The 17,435-nt window shown below is 40.0% G+C and overlaps 1 protein-coding gene across 1 annotated transcript; it reads right to left on the reverse strand.

Moving 5' to 3' along the window:
* Positions 1 to 1,480: 1,480 nt before the first annotated feature.
* On the reverse strand, positions 1,481 to 17,309 carry LOC119008123 (extracellular calcium-sensing receptor-like). Its single transcript, XM_037078197.1, has 17 exons — positions 17,270 to 17,309; positions 17,013 to 17,171; positions 14,613 to 14,784; positions 14,242 to 14,536; positions 14,000 to 14,086; positions 13,534 to 13,803; positions 13,003 to 13,209; positions 12,643 to 12,918; positions 12,009 to 12,236; positions 11,808 to 11,931; positions 11,531 to 11,724; positions 4,664 to 4,750; positions 3,739 to 3,945; positions 3,376 to 3,651; positions 2,723 to 2,950; positions 2,507 to 2,630; positions 1,481 to 2,391 (listed from the first exon to the last, which is right to left on the reverse strand). The coding sequence occupies exons 1-17, from the start codon at positions 17,307 to 17,309 to the stop codon at positions 1,481 to 1,483; spliced, it is 3,885 nt and encodes a 1,294-aa protein (XP_036934092.1).
* Positions 17,310 to 17,435: the final 126 nt, after the last annotated feature.

Genomic DNA, 17,435 nt, shown 5'->3' on the forward strand with positions numbered 1-17,435 from the left:
TTTTTTCAGTGTAGCGTACACTAGTACATTCAAGTACCTCACTACATCTCTCCCTTTTGAAACATAGAATATGCTAAAAAGAAGCATGCACATGAGTCACCTCAAGAAACTCTCAAACTCTCCCTTAGTGTCCATTCCAACGTTGAACATAAACAAACAGCAACGTAGGGATTATTCTACCCTCATTTGTTGCTGTTCCTATGGAAGAATAAAGTTCAAATGTCTTTTGGTCCCTGTTTCAACTCAACAGTTCATGGTCAAACTGGACCCCTCTGATTCTGGGGTGGGGCCTGTCCTTTCCCAGTGAGACGTTAAGACACAAACTTTACCCCTGTACCTACTACTCACAATGCCTCTCACCTGCAGAGAGGAACTATGATGTGGGAAACTTGTAGCTTTTGGCTGCTGTCCTTGCACTGCAAGAATGACAACACTGGCTGAAAGGCAGAGTGTATTGTATTGCAGGGCTGAGGAGAAGGCTGGAGGCTCCACCAAGTAGATAGTGCGACTCATAGAAGAATGGGCTAGGCTCAAAATGGGAGTGTGACACTGAGAATCCCTGGTGAAGCACGTGGTATTTGAGCCTGTGTCTAAAGCCATTTGCTTATTTGAAAAGATCTATGCTATTTAATTATCTTGAACAGGTTATTTGGCCATTTTGTAGAAAGTAACTAAAGTAGTGGAATAAGCATTCTATTGCTTTAAGTAGACATTAATAATGTATGGTAATATATCTCTTAAAATTTAAAGTAACTGGTAATATGTATAATATTGCATTTGGAACAAACTTGGCCAACACAGCAAGACAACAGACTGTAATTGGATAACTATACTGTGAACAGTGCAGTAACATTAGGGTGTGGAAGTTGTCAAGATAATGTAATTATATTTTCCCAGATGAGCAGCTTCTGACAAGTAATTCCAGCCAAATGTAGTTCTAAAATACATGGCATGAAATATGGAAAGAGGATAAAGCATCAGCTGATGTATATAAATGGTCTAAGCATTGTGGATACATGTGGCAATATGTGAAACATACAAACTCCTGAAAACTGGGGAGAACATCGGCGTACGGGGGATGTGTGAAGTAGTGTCCCAATATGGTTTGACGTAGGGCACAGTTTAATCATGATGAACAACTTATAAAACATAGAAAGTGAAACTACAGTTCATTAAATGCAACAGTCTTTAATTACACCAATGAAAACCCATCCATTGCAATATAAGATGCTGTAGAAATATTTATTCTAAGCAGTAAGACATTTTATATTCATTTGACATTCTTGTGGGTGAAGTCCTTTCTGTTATGTACATGACATGAGTTACTTTTGACCTAAGCTACCCATGTGTGTGACGTAAGTGAACATATGTAAAGTAAGTTAACTTACATGATTATTTTAAAATAAGTGAAGTTTGCATATATTTTTTATTGTATATAGAAAAAAGTATTTATTCTGTCTCATGAATATAAGAGCCGTTACTAGGTCCTGATTTCCCGGCCCATGATTGCTTTCTTTGTGTTCCTCTCTGGTCTAAGCAGGATTATGTAACATTTGGGTCCAAAAAGTGCCACTAAGAGACCAAAAGCAGAGGCCAGTATGGCAAATACCTCCACTGCATCTGCATATTTGCCTGGTGAGCTGATATAAGCAGGGACAAAGGCCACCCACACAGCACAGAAAATCAGCATGCTAAAGGTTATAAGTTTGGCCTCATTGAAACTATCTGGAAGATTTCTTGATATAAATGCAATCAGAAAACTCAGGGAAGCCAATGAGCCAATATAGCCCAGTAACACTGCAAAACCAACTGTGGACCCAACTGCACACTCATACACTATCTTGTCATTGTGGTATTGAGTATTATTATAAGGAGTTGGGGAGGCAGATACAATCCATGCAGTGCAGATAGCTGCCTGAATCAAAGTGAGAATAATAACTGTTCCTCTCTGCTGCAAAACACCAAACCACTTCAAGCTAGCTCCCCCTCCTGGCTTGGAGGCCTTGAACACAGCCAGAACCACCATGGTTTTTACCAAAATACATGAGACACAAAGCACAAAGCTGATCCCAAATGCTGCATGTCTCAGCTGGCATGTCCACAGTCTGGGACGCCCGATAAACAGCAGTGAACACAGAAAACATAACTTAAGAGACAACAGTAACTGGAAACTCAGCTCTGAATTGTTGGCACGTACTATAGGTGTGCTGCGATGACAGATAAATATGCCCAGGACAACAGCACACATGCATGTGCCCAGCAAGGAGGCAACTGTCAAGCCAATACCCAGAGGCTCATGGTAGGAGAGAAACTCTGTTTTCTTATGAACACAGTGGTCACGCTGGGGGCTGGACCAGAAATCCTCAGGACAACTGGTGCACTCCATGGAGTCTATGAGAAAAGGGAAAAGACCTTATATTCTCTGTATGTTTACATTATGTCTCAAATCTACAATCTTTAAAGTTTAAAAAAAAAGAAAAAGAAAAAAAAAAGAAAAAACAACAACCAGTTTTATTGCTGATCTTTCCCTCAGAACAAGGAATGCAGTCAAAACAGCACACAGGTTCCCCTTTCTTTCTGGCCATGCGGGTACCTGGAGGACAGCTCTCACTGCACACTGAGCGGGGTGGCTATACAGAGAAAAATAAGTATCTGTTATCCTCCATTACTTTACGCTGCGATAATGAGTTATCCATGATGAGTCTGAAAAATCAGACATAACCTTTTTTGATTCAAAGTTCCAGAAGATTTTTTCTTCATCAATTGTGAGTTCTGCACCTCTGGAGGCTGACCTCTTGAACTCACCCACATTCTGAACTTTAGTTTTTCCGTCAGGGAGCCACAGCCAGTTCATGATATTGTAGATTGGTAAGGCATCACCATTCTCATCAAATGACACTTGATCACCAAATGTTGTTGTGAAGTTGACCTTTTCCAAGTAATACACCACCTATAAAGAAACACAAAAAAAGGACAGTTGAAATCTCAAAGACCTACAACAAATTCTGGGATGCCTACCTATCCTGTATTTGTCTTATTCTTTCCTTACTTATTCTAGGAGACAACATCCTGTAATGGCTCCTTCCAATCCAGATAGGTAACTGGGTTTTTTAGGAGTAAAAATGATGCACTATGATAATGGTAAACATGTCATTATCTAGAATGTTATTATCAGACTGCATATTACACTTGTGAACATACCAAAACAAGAACCTATTGCTAAGTTGATAATTCCAACCACTGCGTTCACCCAGTAGTAAGGAATATCCTCTCAGAAGTTGTCCAGCACAATGCAATAAGTGGTACCACTTTGCATGAAACATTAAACCATATTATTTAGTCATATAACAAACGGAGTGTAAACTGATATCACACCTGCCATGGCTCCAGTTCTTTCAAATTGCCACAGCTGTGCCCGCTGAAAGGCCCTCTCCCTGGCTCACACTGCAGCATGTCATCAAGGGCGTAGGCCAGAGCATACACAGCCTTGTACACATTATACTCTAGCCTGAGATTGGAAATGTCCAACAACTCAGTCTCCACTTCCTCTAGCTTTTCCTGCCCAGTGCATAATGGTCCCCCAGCCTCTACCCAACCTGTTGGAGGTGGTGCAAATCTACATTGAAATGTGAATTCCCAAAATTGGTTTACCTGAAAAAAGTTCAAAACGGTCTTACAAATGATGACTATGTAGATTTCCTGCAATTACCAGCTCAGAATGCACAGTAAAAGTCTCACTATGCTATTTCCATAGCTACTGTTATGGTGTAAGTCAGGACGTGTTTGTAGGAGGAATTCCCTGAAGCCTGGAATTTCTCCTCGATGGATGGCAATGCCAAGTGTGCCAGCCAGGTACGGCATGAACACAGGGGTCTGGAGGACAGTAGCAGCTGTCCAGGCTTCACTGGCCATCCACTGCAGACCTATCACATTCTGCCTCACCACCTGTGTGTAAAATAGAATATATTTTGTACAAACAACTGATGTCTTGTCTTAGATGTTCATACACAGATGCAATCCGTTGTCTCCAGTATTATGAACAAAGAAAAGAATATCATAATGAAAGTGTTGTTTATTTTTTCTAACTGGTCATACATACAATTACAAAGTGTTGCGTATTAAGATAATAAATATTTGTCACGGGCCAATATGTCATTGCATCTTAAATCTTTCAGTTTGATAAATAAAAAAGAAGTATAACTTAAAAGTTGTAGTTCAAGCCTAACCTCTTCCATGAGGTTCATTATGTAACTCTCATGTGCAAACACAATGACCACGCGAGCTGTGGATTTCTTCATCAAATCAACGATCCTCCTTAGTTCAGCTGGGTCATTGCTCCATGGTAACACCTCTATGTAGGCAAGACAACCTCCACCAGAGTGTGCCAGGTCAGATTGCAAGGATCGAGCAGCATGGAGTCCGTAGTCATCATCACTGACCAGCAGACCTGCCCAGCTCCAGCCAAAACGCTTTAGTATCTGAATCATAGCCTGCACCTGAGTGAATACAGCGATTACATGCTAAAATGGTTTCACCTAGGATCATATTTAGTTATTGCAGTTCAAGTAATACAACAGTTTTGGCAGTGTACAGATGTTGTTTCTTGTGAATGTTTTACTGCACATCATTTTCATGCATTTTCATTTTGCTGATGGATAGTCACCTGGAAAGCATCACTTGGGATCGTCCGAAAGAAGGATGGAAACTTCTGCCGATCACTCAGACAGGAACATGTGGCAGCATGACTCACCTATGAAAGACTCAGACTGCACAGCCTGAAAACATTCAAAGCTTTTCCTGCTCTTTTTATATTTGATGGTTACTCTATGTTTACAAGAGACATTTGATCTGAGATCATATCAAAATGATCCAACAGAATTAACAAAAGGCAAATTGGCAAACTTACCATAGGCACTCTGTACAAACCTAAAACAGAGGAGATTGCAATGGAATGTGTAGAAAAAGCATCACCAACAATCCCTATGACTGGAGGGGTTCCCGCACAGGTCTCATCTAATATAATCTGCTCCTCTTTACCACTGACTGCAGATAATCCTGCACGAAATGCGATCCCTAGTTTGACGCAGTTATCGTAAAGACTGTATCCCAGAGTCACATTAGGTAGCAGACTGGAGTTTCTGTTGATCTCATCAATTGCAAAGGCCATGGTCTGGACCCTCCTAAATCCTACAACATCAAAACTAACACAAATAACACTATTAACTATTGAAAAATACAACATACAATAACTGTGAAAACAAGAACACATTGCACAAGTACACATTTTACAAACAAATATGGCAGTTGAATATCATCAATAATTTACAATAATCAAACAGATTTAAGGATATATTTAAGATAACATATGTGTATAATCTCAATCTTTAACAGTAATATTCAAGAAATACATATGACTCATGTAACTGATCTTCTCCAGTTTTTGCTTTTGCTGCTTCCCTGAGAGACTCACCCATGGCAGGTAGGCTGTTGTGGCTCCGAGGTAAAAGATAGGTCAGGAAAGACAGAGAAGAAGTGGATCCGAAATATCCCACCTAGAACCACATCTCCAGCCTTGTGCATCTCATTTAGATGAAACTGTCCCTGTAACCAGCAGGAGGAGGAATAAAGAGGGGAGGACAGAACAGAGGAGAAGCAGGAATACAACATGAAATACATGAGCAGAGGCATTTTTTTATGTAAAAATCCCCACATGACTTTAATCCTGCTCATCCCATTTCTGAGCCCAGTCAGTTTTATCACTGTCATTCTCCTTTATTGCCTTGCAGCGTTGTTTAATCGTATGCCCAACCCAATGGGCTATAAGCAAGAGTAGGGGCAGGGCCTGGAATTATTTTATTTTGAAACTGAGTTTGAGCATAATGAGAGAAGTGGTGGAACAATTATGTCTTCCCATCTATTTTATTTTTGTCTCCTTCATGATAACAGACAACAGTGCCGGGGGTTGTTACAGTGTTACAAAAGGCTCCCGGCTGTCTTTCATAAGACCTTGCACAGCAAGAACAGGAAACTGTGAACTGTGTCCTCATTCCCCTGCTTTACCTGCTTTCTCACATCCCTGAGACCCATAACACTGGCATGGATGGCAAGTCATTAAAAATTTACACTGCACTTCCATATCTATGTTGTGAAATAAAAGCTAATGATTTCATAGTGATATCTTTACAATATTATTTAAAAATATATGTTATTATTGGGCTATTATGAATGTATAATCATTATAAAACCTCCCTCTCATCCCCATGTGGGGGGTTGGTGTATGTCTTTTTTGTCTTTTTTTTCTCAAACTTGAATTTGAAGGTTCTCCACAAACCCCTGATGTTGCACCTAGAAACTGTTAGAGCTACTCTCCCAGCTTGGGGGCACAGCTCCCAATGCTCCTATCACCACTGGGCTCCTTTTGGTCTTCACCTTTTACATCTGTTGTTCCTTCAACTCCATGGTAAACTTCGTATTCCATGTCAGAGTTGGGTGAAATATCCTTAATCGTGTCCTATGTTAAGGATTTTGACACAGGATTACTCGAACAGTACACAGGAAAAATTCTTCATATCATGCACGCAGATAGTCTAGGAAGTACCAAGTCCAGCGGTATGACTGGGTCTGACTGTGAGACTGCAGTCTGCCTCACAGTCACTACCAGCAGCTCTTATGATTACCATGAATGTTAGTAAATTTGCGCACTAGCAAACAACGTGCGACTGATTTGACCAAGCTAAGGCGAACCATGGCTGGCTTGACCACAGTGGGGAGTCGCTGCTCATTGCAAGAACAGGTGGTAAAGTATAGAAACAAAAACTGTCATGTTTGCTCGAAGTTTGCCAGCTGTCCACTTTTACAAAACAGTGCAAGCAAGACCCACCGCTGAACAGTCATTAGCCTGCTAGCTAGCAGGAGACGCTATCTCTGCTGCTGTTAGTTTAGCATGTGCTGAATCCACCCTGACTGGCTGTGGGATCAGTTGATCTGAGATCAGTACCCACCTTTTGCACCATAGACTGAATGCACAGTTTTGCATCACATATCTCAGCAAAGTGAAGCAAGTGGAGGTGCAGGATTCGTGATTTGTAGTTGAAGGAAACATAATCTGTGACTCGTGGGGAAGATTCGCGCATTTGTACATATTGATTTGTGTTTGTGTTTTAAAAGAACACACGTATTTTCGTGAGAAATTATTTTACATACATTGAACATTTATTGTGCAAGTTCACATTCAGATTTGCACATATTCTAATTTTGTCCACAAGTTCACATTGTCTGATACAGGTGCACAGATATGTTTTGCACCAAATATACTATTGTATACTATTGTATTGTAACTTGGATTTACCTTCACACAGGACTTTTTAACTCTGGTTGATGTAATGCACATGTGTTCAGTCTATGAGTTTTTGTTCACTGGGTGTTATTGCGATCTCAGGTCAGGATATTGGTAGTTTGCTTTCCTACATGGCTAATTTGATGTTACTTGAATTATGCTTCATACAGACTCAGGGTCTTTGGAAGCAACTAACCATCTTCTCTAACTTGGCATCATGTCACACACACACACACACACACACACACACACACACACACACACACATGCACACACATACGCATGCACATCATGGTGCATATCACTACATGATGTGAGCACCACCACTCTTTCTTTGTTCTCTCCTGTCAGTGAAACAAATGGTGATCCACCATCTTGGACTCAAATCCAACCCTTCAATCAGCCATCTTGTAGTCCCTTTTGATCAGCCATATTGTTTGTAGCCTTCCTTTGGCCAATGCTCTGTGGCATAGTACATTAAACCCCAGCTGCCATTTTGCCTTTGTTCCTTTGAGACACACACACACACACATGTTCGAAAATCCTTTGACCGTTACGAGCTGTTGTGGTAATTTTGGTTGTAGTTATTAAGTTAATTATTAATCAAAGTTACAAACTGACAATTTTGTATCTTTTTTGAGGTACTGATTTGGTGAATTGGTTCTTTTGCCTTCTTCAAGGATGGAGCCCTGAGGTGATCAAATGAATTTGATCTTATAATATATCATAATTTTCACTGATGATTATTAATTATTGATAGCCAAATGTAACCCAATCTCCCTATTTATGTTGCATGAAGCACTACATGATGTAAAGTATGGAATTCTCCAGGCTCTGTCTGGCCCTTTGCTCTTTTCTTTATGTAGTCAACTTCTTGGCCAAGTTATTCACAGTTACGGAATACATCGCCACTGCTACGCAGATGATACTCAAATGTATGTGTGTATAGCGCCGCCTGCTGGTCATTTTTGGTGTGTAAGTTGCAGGGGCTAGTCTATACCACCCCTATGAATTTCATTTCCATAAGTGTTAATTTGTGGGCACAGGGCCAAATATAAAATTAAACTGGCATCAGAGCGCCACCTAGTGGCCGATTGATAGGTACTTTTTCCGATATCCTCAAGAGAGCAGTGGCAATGATTATACCAAGTTTGGTGTCAATCCGCTCAACCGATGTGGAGATATAAACTATTAGAATTTAAAGAGCGCCACCTTGTGGTCATCGCCTAAACTTTAGGACACATCCTCAGGAACGCATGTAAAAGTATTATCTGAAGTTTCATGTCATTTGGACACACCATTGTGGAGATATCCAACACTTCCTGTTTGGAAGGAAATCTGCAGGAAGTTGTTATTTAATAACTTGAGTATTGTTTGGCCTATCAAAATTCTTTTAAAAACTTTTTGTCAGGAGGGTCCACAGATGCTGTGTGCCACGTTTCGTGCAAATCGGTGAAATTGCCTGGGATGAGTTCGAAAAAGTAGGTTTTCGACATTTTGCGACGTAGTGAAAAAAAACGGTAGGCGGAAATGGGCGTGGCCTATACCACGAGACTCAGCACAATTCACTGAACACCTGGATATAAGGTTTTTGAATGTGCAACAAAGTATATGGGAGTTATTAGCCAAAACGCACTGCCTTTAATAACAGCGCCACCTAGTGGTGGAAATTCAGGACGACAATAGAAGTTTGGTGAGTTTTCGGGTATGTCCAGGCAGTGAAAAATGCAATCATTTCGTCTGAAGAAAAAAAAAAAAAGAAAGAAATCACTCAAAAACAAAAACAAAAACAATAGGTTCCCTGCTCGGGCCCTAATTAGGTCCTTCCTGTCCACAACTGATGCAGAGATCCTGATTCATCCCTTGACTGGATTACTGCAAATATTTTGGGGGGGGCGGTCTACTTCCTGAGAGCACTAAAAGTATTCAAATGGTTCAGCATGCTGCAGCTAGTCTAAACATGTACAAGAAATGTTAGTCATATTACACCAAACCTTGCCTCACTGCACTGGCTACCTGTTCATGTCAGATCAGACATTAGGGTGCTGCTGATGACATACAAAACTGTACATGGCCTTACCCAGTTGTACACGTCTGACCTCACTATACCACTATATTCAATCTCTGGCATTATGCTATCAGAATTCAGGATTACTGACAGTTACAAAGTTAAAAGACTTTTTCCTATCTTGCCCCCTTTCTCTGGAATAACTTTTCAGATAACTTAACATTTCACATCAGACAATTTGGCTCTCTTGAGGCCTTTAAAACTAAAATTAATTAAAAATGTTGTCTTTGACTTATCTTTGATTAGTCATTGACTTCATCTGCTAGCTCCTTCAGTGGTTTGGACTCAGTCTCATTCGGTCTCTTACCAATAGTATCAGAATTAACATTGTCCTTCTAACATGAAACAATTCTGATTAATATTGCATCTCTCAATTTTTTGTTGACTATTCCCACAAACTGCAAGCTGTGTCATGTCTCACTGTTCCCCCTACTCTTCCTCTCTTTTTATTCTGGCTTCTTACTGATGGACCACGGGCCCCTGGGGACATCCATCTCTCCTGGCTCCCACTGCCTCACATACTGTGGAATCTGGATCATCATACTCTGGGCTCTGTTGGATCACTGCTTTCTTCTATTACTATCTCTTTGTATCCGTATTTCTGTAAAGCCTGATGCATCATCATTGTGATGTCTTCTTTTTGACTGTGAGTTATCTTGTATGGTCTCCCCTTTTCTAGGTCACCATGGTGGAGAGGAGGTTTTGTGAGTCGGGCACCACTTGGTGATTCCTCAACTTGCTCAGTTGTCCTCCTGGATTCACAAACTTTATGTGTATTATATAATTTGTTTGCTACACTTTACAATGGGACTGTAATATTTAGCAAGATAACACATATCTGTTACTTCAGACACACCTCATCTTTGGCAAATCCTGTACAACTCTATACTTCTGACAAGCATTTCCGGTCAAATGTAGTTCTAAAATACATGGCATAAAAAGTGGCAATAGGATATAACATCAGCTGATGTATGTAAGTGGTCTGAGTACTGTGAATGCATGTATACGTGATACATATGTATTTGTTAATACATACAACCTCCTACAAAATATGGAGAACATCAGCCTACGAGGGATGTGTGAAGTGGAGACCAGATGTTGGTCAATGTGGTTTTACTTAGGGCATAATTCTATCATATTAAACAACACATGATTATGCAAGCAAGTGAAACCATGTTAAAGACAAGTCTTTAATGACACCAACGAAAACCAATCTGACTATTATATGAGATGCTGAAAAGTTACCTATGTGACACCAGCTTCCTATGTATGTTACATATCTGACATAATTTAACATATATAATGAAAGCAAACCAACAAAATGAAGATAAAATTAGTCAAACTAACGGTTTTTGCATTGTTTATTGAAAAAAAATATTTATTCTGTCTCAAGAAGACAAGTAAAGTTACTAGGCCGGGATTTCACGACCCATGATTGCCTTCTTTGTGTTCCTCTCTGGTCTCAGCAGGATTATATAACATTTGGGTCCAAACAGTGCCACCAAGAGACCAAAACTGGAGGCCAATATGGCGAATACCTCCACTGCATCTGCATATTTGCCTGGTGAGCTGATATAAGCAGGGACAAAGGCCACCCACACAGCACAGAATATCAGCATGCTAAAGGTAATAAGTTTGGCCTCATTGAAACTGTCTGGAAGATTCCTCGCTATGAATGCAATCAGAAAACTGAGGGAAGCCAATGAGCCAATATAGCCAAGTAACACTGCAAAACCAACTGTGGACCCAACTGCACACTCATAAACTACCTTGTCAATGTAGTATTGAGTGTTTTTATGAGGAGTTGGGGAGGCAGATACAATCCATGCAGTGCAGACTGCTGCTTGAATAGAAGTGAGAACGATAACTGTTCCTCTCTGCTGCAAAACACCAAACCACTTCAAGCTAGTGCCCCCTCCTGGCTTGGAGGCCTTGAATACAGCCAGAACCACCATGGTTTTTACCAAAATACATGAGACACAAAGCACAAAGCTGATCCCAAATGCTGCATGTCTCAGCTGGCATGTCCACAGTCTGGGACGACCAATAAACAGCAGTGAACACAGGAAACATAACTTAAGAGACAACAGTAACTGGAAACTCAGTTCTGAATTGTTGGCGCGTACTATGGGTGTGTTACGATGATAAATAAAGATGCCCAGGACAACAGCACACATAAATGTGCCCAGCAAGCAGGCAACTGTTAAGCCGATACCCAGAGGCTCATGGTAGGACAGAAACTCTGTTTTCTTAGGAACACAGTGGTCACGCTGGGGGCTGGACCAGAAGTCCTCAGGACAGCTGGTACACCCCATGGCATCTATGAAAAAAGGAACAGACCTGAGATACTCTGTATGTTAATATTGTGTTTCAAAATTGCAATGTTTAAAGTTAAAAACCAACCCGTTTTATTGCTGATCTCCCCCTCTGAACAAGGAATGCAGTCAAAACAGCACACAGGTTCTCCTTTCTTTCTGGCCATGCGGGTACCTGGAGGACAGCTTTCACTGCACACTGACTGGGGTGGCTATAGGGAGAAAATATTCTCCATTACTTTACACTGCTATGTTTATCCAGAATATGTCTGAAAAAAATCAATATAACCTTTTTTGATTCAAAGTTCCAGAAGATTTTGTCTTCATCAATTATGAATTCTTCACCTTTGGAAGCCGACCTCTTGACCTCACCCACATTTTGAACTTCAGTTGTTCCATCAGGGAGCCACAGCCAGTTCATGACGTCATAGATCGCTAAGGCATCACCATTCTCATCAAATGACACTTGATCACCAAATGTCGTAGTGAAGTTGACTTTTTCCAAGTAATACACTAGCTACATAGAGACATGAAAAAACAAAGAGGAAAGATTCAACCTCTTGTGTTTTTCCAAACTATTCTAGCAGTTGGCATCTAGTATATGCTTCCTCAACCCAGGCACTGTCACTCTCGGTGGTTGTCTAGGTTGTTGAGGGTTACAACATAATTCTGTATCATCATGATAAACATTGGGGTACCCAGTAGTCAATTATCATACTGCATTCTGCACTTATGAACATCAACACAAGAACTGATCTCTGAGCTGATAATACCAACCACTGCCATCACCTAGTAGTAAGTAATTTCCTCTCACTATTTATTTTTGCGTATTACAATTAGCAGTACCTCTGTGCAAGAAACACTATCCTGAATAATTACATACTTGATGATCTGTCATTTAACAGATGGAAGTGATCTCACACCTGCCATGGCTCCAGTCTTTTCAAATTGCCACAGCTGTGCCCACTGAAAGGCCCTCTCCCTGGCTCACACTGCAGCAGGTCATCAAGGGCGTAAGCCAGCGCATACACAGCTTTGTACACATTATACGCTGGCCTGAGATTGGAAACATCAAACAACTCAGTCTCCACATCCTCTAGATTTTCCTTTCCATTACATAATGTTCCCCCGGCCTCTACCCAGCCTGCTGGAGGTGGTGTGAATTTACATTGAAATGTGAATTCCCAAAACTGGTTTACCTGAAATATATTAAAAACAGTCTTACAAATCATGACTATTTTTCCTGCAATTACCAGATCAGATTGCACAGTTAAATTTCTCACTATGTTATTTCCATAGCTGTTGTTATGGTGTGGGTCAGGACGTATTTGTTGGAGGAATTCCCTGAAGCCTGGTATTTCTCCTCGACGGATGGCAATGCCAAGTGTGCCAGCCAGGTATGGCATGAGGTCAGGGGTCTGGAGGGCAGTAGCAGCTGTCCAAGATTCACTGGCCATCCACTGCAGGCCTGTCACATTCTGCCTCACCACCTGTGTGTCAAAAAAAAAAATAGTAACTCAATAATGCCATGTCAGTTAAGTATTGTCTAGTTAAATACATATATATATATATATATATATATATATATATATATATATATATATATATATATATATATATATATATATACAGAGTTTTGTGTAGTTTGTCTAACTAATTCTACTTTACAACCATGCAAAGAAAAAAGGATGTAAACTATTTAAAAAATATATCTGGTTGTCACAGGCCAATATGTCATTGCGTCTATCACTTTGTTGAATAAAAAAAACAATAATAAAACAGGATGTATAACTTGGGTGTCGCTCAAGCCCAACCTCTTCCATGAGGTTAATCATATAACTCTCATGCGCAAACACAATGACCACATGAGCTGTGGATTTCTTCATCACATCCACGATCCTCCTTAGCTCATCTCTGTCATTGCCCCATGGTAACACCTCTAAGTAAGCAAGACAACCTCCACCAGAGTGTGCCAGGTCAGACTGGAAGGATCGAGCAGCGTGGAGTCCATAGTCATCATCACTGACCAGCAAACCTGCCCAAGTCCAGCCAAAACGCTTCATAATCTGAATCATAGCCTTCACCTGAGTGAATAAAGAGATTAGTTTGCAGGCTGAAATAATCTTTCTGTGGAAAACGCGTTTAAAGTTTTCACATTGAATCATATTTAGTTAATGCATTTCAAGGAATATAACTGTTTGCAGTGTAGAGACATTCTTACTTGTGAATGTTAAACTGTATATTCTTTCATGAACCTTCATTTATCTGATGGATGCTCACCTGGAAAGCATCACTTGGGATTGTCCTAAAGAAGGATGGAAACTTCTGCCGGTCACTCAGACAGGAACATGTGGCAAAATGACTCACCTGTGAAAGACTCAGACTGAAAAGCCTGAAAACATTCAAAGCATTTTCCTGCTCTTTTAATTTGATATTTACTCCTTGTTAAGTAAAAAAAATAAGTGATAGATCGTATCAAAATGATCCAGGAAAATAAATAAAAGGCAAATTGGCAAACTTACCATAGGCACTCTGTACAAACCTAGGACAGATGAGATTGCAATAGAATGTGTAGACGAAGAATCTCCCACAATCCCTATGACCGGAGGGGTTCCTGCACAGGTATCTTCTAATATAAAACGCTCCTCTTGACCACTGACTGCGGATAATCCTGCACGAAATCCAATCCCTAGTTTGAAACAGTTATCATAAAGACTGTATCCCAGAGTCACATTAGGCAGCAGGTTGGAGTTTCTGTTGATCTCATCAATGGCGAAAGCCATTGTCTCAGCCATCCTAAATCCTACAACATCAAAACTAACACAAATACAACTATTAACTATTGAAAAACGCAATTACATTTTTGCTTTTGCTACTTCCCTGCGAGACTCACCCGTGGCAGGTAGGCTGTGGTGGCTCTGAGGTAAAAGACAGGTCAGGAAACACAGAGAAGAAATGGATTCGAAATATACCCCCAAGAACCACATCTCCAGCCTTGTGCATCTCATTTAAATGAAACTGTCCCTGTAACCGGCAAGATGAGGAATAAATAGGGGAGGACACAACTAAAGAAATGTAGGAATACAACAACATGAAATACATGAGTGAGGGCAATTTAATATCTAAAAATCCCCACATGACTTTCCTCCTGTTCATCCCTTTTTTGAGCCCAGTCAGTTTCATTACTGTCAACCTCTTTTATTGACTTGCAGCATTGTTAATCTTAAGCACCACCCAATGGGGTATAAGCAACAGTAGAGGCAGGGCCTAGAATTATGTCATTTCAGATAATTTTGAGCAAGTGGTGGAACAAATACGTCTTCCCATCTAGTTTTCTTATTGATGGAGGAATATATTGTATGTAGCTGGCACACAATAATTTAGATGCTGGGCCGTTTCTGTCTTTTTGGGGGCCCTATGCCAGATGCTGTTTGGTAGCCTTCCTTTAAGAGGAAAATGGGCTAGAGTTATGAAATCCTCTCCCAAATTTAAATCAAACATCTTAAGTTGACCCACCTTGGAATGTTGAACTAATAGAAAATGATAATTCAAGGTAATGTGGATCCTCTATAAGTCAATAAATGAAACTGATGCAGTCTTCCTAAAAAAATTTATATTAAATTGTAAAACATTTTTAAACTTAAACATCCTGGTCTAGTGGTGGTGAAGATGGCCGTGCTGCATGCTGGTCAGAAGGTGCTGAAAGCATCAGTGCTGCTTCCTGGTCCACGGCTCCCAAATATTTCAGAATTGCTCCTGCAAAGACAAAACTCTTCAGGTTACCAAGCAAACCAGCTCCTAAGCAAACATTCATACTAAAACATTGAGTTATGCTAAACTTGTGCAGAAATTCATAATCTGTTTTTATATTAAACATTGTAATATACAGTACAGTGTCTCTTAAAGCATGCACCCAATCAATGTTGTCACTTTCAAATTTGTACAAGTGATATTATATTGTGACCAATATAATTTCTTCAAATTATAATGTCACAATAAGTGTTCTAATAAATGTGGTCTAGAAAGACTACAACTCACTCAGTAGAGTTAACAATAATCCACTCAGAGAAATAATCCACTGCCACAATTGTCCGTAATAATCAACAATAGGCCTAATATGTATTAGAGTTGTTTAGCACACTTCACATTAGAGACCTATAAACTATGGACACACTAACATGGATAAATTAATCATAAAAAATAAATGCCAACGTGCTGGACCTGCTATAATTCACCAGAACGGGTGTCACTTCAGTCTTATGGCATTCACATGTGACATATACATTTTATTTTAGCCATTTCCTAAAGTAAACACTTAAGATAGCTAAAAATTCAGCGTTAAAGCTACCTCCTCCACCCACATCATGAAAATAAACCTTAGCTTTATCCTGTGAGCATTTTTCTTCATCAAGATTCTTCTTCTATCGCCTTGGCTTGCTTGGAACCTCAGCAGAGGTGCTACGAAAAAAATTGCCAGGTAGATTTCACACCTTTTACGTCGGGTCACTCCTCAGATATTGAGGCCGGGTTTGCAACATGAAACAGAACTGTTTAGATGATAGTAGACTGTACTGCAAAAGCGTGTCGGCAAAACATGTTAACCTATTAGAATTTTGTCTATCAAATTTGGGTTTAAAGCCTTCAACTCCCTTCCAGTTGGGATAACTGAAGAAGCCTCCTCGATTAGATGTCATATTTCTTCAAACATGTCCAAGAAATTTAAACAAGTCCAGTTGCCAATGATATAGCACTTAGAATTAACATGACCTGGATGACTGAGAACCTTTATCATTAGTCAGATCCCATTTTACCCATATGACCACATAACACTGTAGTGAGATACCATGCTACCAACATGTGCTTACAGCGGCATTATCAGACCACATAGACTGTTATTTGATAAACATGATGCTATATTTAAAATGATCAGACAAAACGGAGAGCTCAAAGGATAACAGATTTATTTGGACTTTATTTAACATAGTTTTACCTTCTTACAAGTACACACACTATCTTTTCATTTTCTCCTTCGGGAAATTCCTATACGTTGTGAGTTATATGTGACGTAAGTTACCTGCATGATGTAAGTGAACTTGCATCATAATGTTAAAATAGATTGAGTTGACTTTTTTTTTTTTTTTTTTAATTGTATGCAGAAAAAAGGATTCATTCTGTCTCATGAAAATAAGTGCAATTATTATGTTTGGTTTTCCCGAAGCATGATTGCTTTCTTTCTTCTCTTGTCTGTGCAGGAATATGTAATATTTGGGTCCAAACAGTGCCACCAGTGTACCACATCTGGAGGCTAATATGACAAACACCACTACTGAATCTTCATATTTGCCTTGTGAGTTGACATAAGCAGGGACAAAGGCCACCCACACAGCACAGAAGATCAGCATGCTAAAAGTGTTGAGTTTGGCCTCATTGAAAGTGTCTGGAAGATTCCTCACTATGAATGCAATCAGAAAACTTAAGACAGACAGAAAGCCAATATAGCCCAGTATAGTACTGCACACTCATAAACTATCATATCTATTATGTCTTCACCTCCTGGCTTTAAGGCCGGGAACATAGCCATATCCACCATGGTTTTTACCAAAATACAATGAGACACAAAGCACAAAGCTGATCCCAAATGCTACATGTCTCAGCTGGTATGTCCACCGTCTGGGGGTACTGATAGCAGCAGTAAACACAGGAAAAATAACTTAAG

Source organism: Acanthopagrus latus, chromosome 2 (genome assembly GCF_904848185.1).
Source record: "Acanthopagrus latus isolate v.2019 chromosome 2, fAcaLat1.1, whole genome shotgun sequence".
In the NCBI taxonomy this organism is placed as follows: domain Eukaryota; kingdom Metazoa; phylum Chordata; class Actinopteri; order Spariformes; family Sparidae; genus Acanthopagrus; species Acanthopagrus latus.